This window comes from Wasmannia auropunctata, unplaced genomic scaffold (assembly GCF_000956235.1).
Source record: "Wasmannia auropunctata unplaced genomic scaffold, wasmannia.A_1.0 LD336092.1, whole genome shotgun sequence".
NCBI classification, from domain to species: domain Eukaryota; kingdom Metazoa; phylum Arthropoda; class Insecta; order Hymenoptera; family Formicidae; genus Wasmannia; species Wasmannia auropunctata.
In genome coordinates, this window is record NW_012026798.1 from 2,962,748 (window position 1) to 2,966,542 (window position 3,795).

Consider the following 3,795-nt stretch of genomic DNA (forward strand, 5'->3'; position numbering starts at 1 on the left):
GAGTTCAGACGTGTGCTCTTCCGATCTTTCATTTTCCTAGTTGTATTTTTATATGTCGGTCTAGTGTCATTGTCGTATTTGCTTTTATTAATATTAAAACAAAAAATTGCATCTTAAATTATTTAGGTTGATCTTGTTTCAGCATTAAAAAAAGTAACGGAAAAGTAACGGTAACGAGCTATTTTTAAAAATCAGTAACTACCCAGATAGCACTACAGAGAATGAAAAAAGAACTCAGTTATATGTCACTAATTCTGAGTTCATTTTCAGATGTAAAAAAAATTCTTTTTCTAAAAGAGATTCTTTTTGCACCTGAAAATAAACTCAGAATTGATGACATAAAATTGAATATAGTAATGAATTCTTTCGGGCTCTGTGTGCTATCTGGGTATAGTAACGGTAACTATATAGCTATTTTTTTTAACTCGATAACTAGTTACTTTTAAAAAGTAACTTTCCATTTCCTGATTATAATAAATATAATATATAACTTTTTGGCGAATTTAGGTATCGATGTTCCGAGGCACAGCGAGAGTTGTCGGATCGGCTGCTAGCCGAGGCGACGCTCGCATGCGAGTCTGCCAAGGAAATCGTAGAAACTAACAAGGAGGAGACGGATCACCGACTGCTGGAGAAGCTCAACGACATCGAATTTCGTAAGAAGGAATTACTGCGGATACGAAAGGACAGCGTTCTGGAACTCGATGCGCTGTCCGTGTACGAACAGCGAGTTACGAACGTGCTGAAGTCTGTAAAGAGAAACGCTCTCGCAATTAGCGAAAAATGTCTCGTTGCTAGGTCATCAAGATTTTTAGGCTTCAAGCAATTTCGCCGAGTAAATTTTACTTTTTCTTTAAAGTTGTTTTTTTTTTTTTTTAATGTCATACAGGGAGCGTAGATTGGGCATCGACTTGGTCCACGATGACGTTGAGAGGAGTCTGCTGAAGGAGCGCGAGGTGATACGAGGAGCGGAGCGTTTGCTGGATCGAGTCCTGGCCGAAACTCGCGAGCAAATCCGTAAATTGAAAGCCACGTTGTATCACATCGATCACGATCTCGAAAATAAGGAGTGCAATTTACGTATCGATCGTCGTAACGTGACTCTAAGGGAGACCGATTTCAATCTGAGTATCTATCACGCGGATATTTCGCGTCTCGACAAATCGTACGTGTCGCTGTTGCTTTCAAGCATTGCATATAATTTGCATACATTATTATCGTCGGAATACAATTTAAAACACTTAACCTTTAGCCGCGACTAGAATTGTTGCATTATGATGTCAAGAACAATAGACGGGGATTTTCTTTGTTTTTTACGCTGAAAAAAATGATAAGTTTTTTTAGCGTGATAAGTTTTTTTAGCGTATTTCCCGCGTAGAAATAAACTACACGGGGAGAATTTTTTTTTAAATTTACCCTGCAAATCATGTTAATTGTGGGACAATATAGTATTTAGGCAAATTTTACCGTGCGCTACAATAGGATTACGCAGTAAAATTTATTGTAGTGCACAGTAAAATTTGCCTAAATACTATATTGTCCCACAATTAACATGATTTTCAGGGTAAATTTTAAAAGAAAATTCTCTCCGTGTACAATCGTATTAGTGCAGTGAAAACACTGAAATGAAATGATAGTAGTGTCACCGCTGGTATGAGTATATAGTGACACACTACTACATTTCAGTAGTGTTTTTATTGCGTGAGCAGTTTATTTGTACGCGCGAATTGTGTTCGATAATAGTAATAATCTTGAGAATATATCAAAGAAAAATAATACATTGACGATCAAGGATAAATGAGCAAAAAGCTGGATATTAGTAGTCAATAACAAACTTAATATTTCGAAAAAGATCCAGACGTTTCGGCTTACATTTTAAGCCATTCTCAGTAGATCGCATTACAATTTAATATAAAATCACAAAAATTAAACATATTAACGCAGAATTTCTATTATTCATCATACATCACAATTGCTGTAGAAAAAATTAAAGTATATATTTACGCAGATTTTTTAATGTTCGTCATAAATCATGAAATTCTTCCAAAGGACTACCAGTATGATTTATGACGAACATTAAAAATCGGAGCGTAAATATGCTTCAATTTTTTCTGCAGTAATTGTATGACGAATAATAGAAATTCTGCGTTAATATGTTTAATTTTTGTGATTTTATATAAAATTGTAATGATCCACTGAGAATGGCTTACAAGGGCAAGAGCAGGTTAGTGTCCTGATTTCAATTTTTTTGATGAAACTAGAGGCAAAATAAAGATGCAGTGTTCGAGCGTTTGATTGAATGGACCTTAGTTTTTGAGTAAGAATTTTCAAAAAATAAATTTTTAAATAATAATATTTAATATTTATTAATAAAAAATGATATGTTTCTTTCACTCAACATCGCTTGTAATAATGCTTGGGAAAAATATAAATTTTTATGTAAAAAGGTCGTACATTACAATATCAGTAATAAAAAATGAAAAAAAATAAAAACAGGCATTAAAAAAAAATTTTTTTTTTCATTTTTTATTACTGATATTGTAATGTACGGCTTTTTTTACATAAAAGTTTGTATTTTTTTCCAAGCATTATGATAACCGATGTTGAATGAAAGAAAGATATCGTTTTTTTATTATTAAATGTTGAATATTATTATTTAAAAATTCATTTTTCGAAAATTCTTACTCGAAAACTAAGACCCATTCAATCAAACGCTCGGACACTATCTTTATTTTGCCTCTAGTTTCGCGAAAAAATTGGGATCAGGATACTGACCTGACCTTCCCCTTGTTAATGCAACCCGTAACGTCTGGATCTTTTTCGAAATATAAGTTTGTTATTTGGCTACTAATATCCAATTTTTGGCTCATCTGTCCTTGACTGTCAATGTATTAATTCTTAATTTATTGAGCATAAATCGTTACTTTAATTAAAGAAAAATAAGATGCTTGCGCAAGATTAACTTAGCAATCGTCTTATTTGCATATGTCTAATATATGATGTATAATCCTATAATTGCACGAAACATTCAAGAATAAAGAATTGAAGTCACGTACAAAGGGACTGTTAAACGCAGGGTAATAATGCTAAATGAATGGGAACTGCAATCAAACAGCAATGTTATCGATGCAAATAAAGAAATGAATTGTGCGAAGCAACTGCGCTGTTACATCGATGCGATAATTAAGCAAACGATTGATGATTTAAATAGACAGAAAAATGTCACAAACGAAGCTTTCAGGCAGCGCATCGAGCAGACCCGGGAAGCTAAAACCAAACTGGAACTTCAGCACTCGGAGGTGCGTAAAAAAAAAAATAAGGATAATTTTTACACAAATCTCGAAGGTACTGACGGAAATTATTAAGATTTTTATACAAAGCGACGAGTTTGCGAATCTCTGTCTTCGTAATCTGTAAAACAAAATCTTGTGAAAATATCTCCGATAATTTTTTCATATTTATAACTGCAATTTTTTTGCTTTTTTGAGATTTTTTGAATTTTAACATGTTAATGGGCCAAATAAACTTCAGATAAATGATAGAGTAATTCTCAAAAAATATATGCATTGATATTCATAAAACATTTTTACAATATTTAAAAAAAAAGGCATGGCATCGATACTTGCATATTTCGAAATATATTGTTGTCACTTTTCCACGAAATTAATTGCGTATGAAAATACTGAACAATTAAAAGCAACGTAAAGCTGGAACTACGTATATGTACATTTTGAAAGATAGAGTAACTTTTTTTATATTCACTTCATATACATAGTAGATCGGAAGAGCACACGT

At 32.8% G+C, this 3,795-nt stretch overlaps 1 protein-coding gene across 1 annotated transcript in view; it reads left to right on the forward strand.

The window, feature by feature from the left end:
- The first annotated feature begins 356 nt into the window (after positions 1-356).
- Positions 357-3,795, forward strand: part of LOC105447797 (tektin-1) — an 8,196-nt gene continuing 4,757 nt past the window's right edge. The window contains exons 1-4 of the mRNA XM_011686004.1: positions 357-388; positions 508-798; positions 890-1,165; positions 3,077-3,299. Coding sequence (XP_011684306.1) covers positions 357-388; positions 508-798; positions 890-1,165; positions 3,077-3,299 — 822 coding nt within the window. The remainder of the gene's footprint in view (positions 389-507; positions 799-889; positions 1,166-3,076; positions 3,300-3,795) is intronic.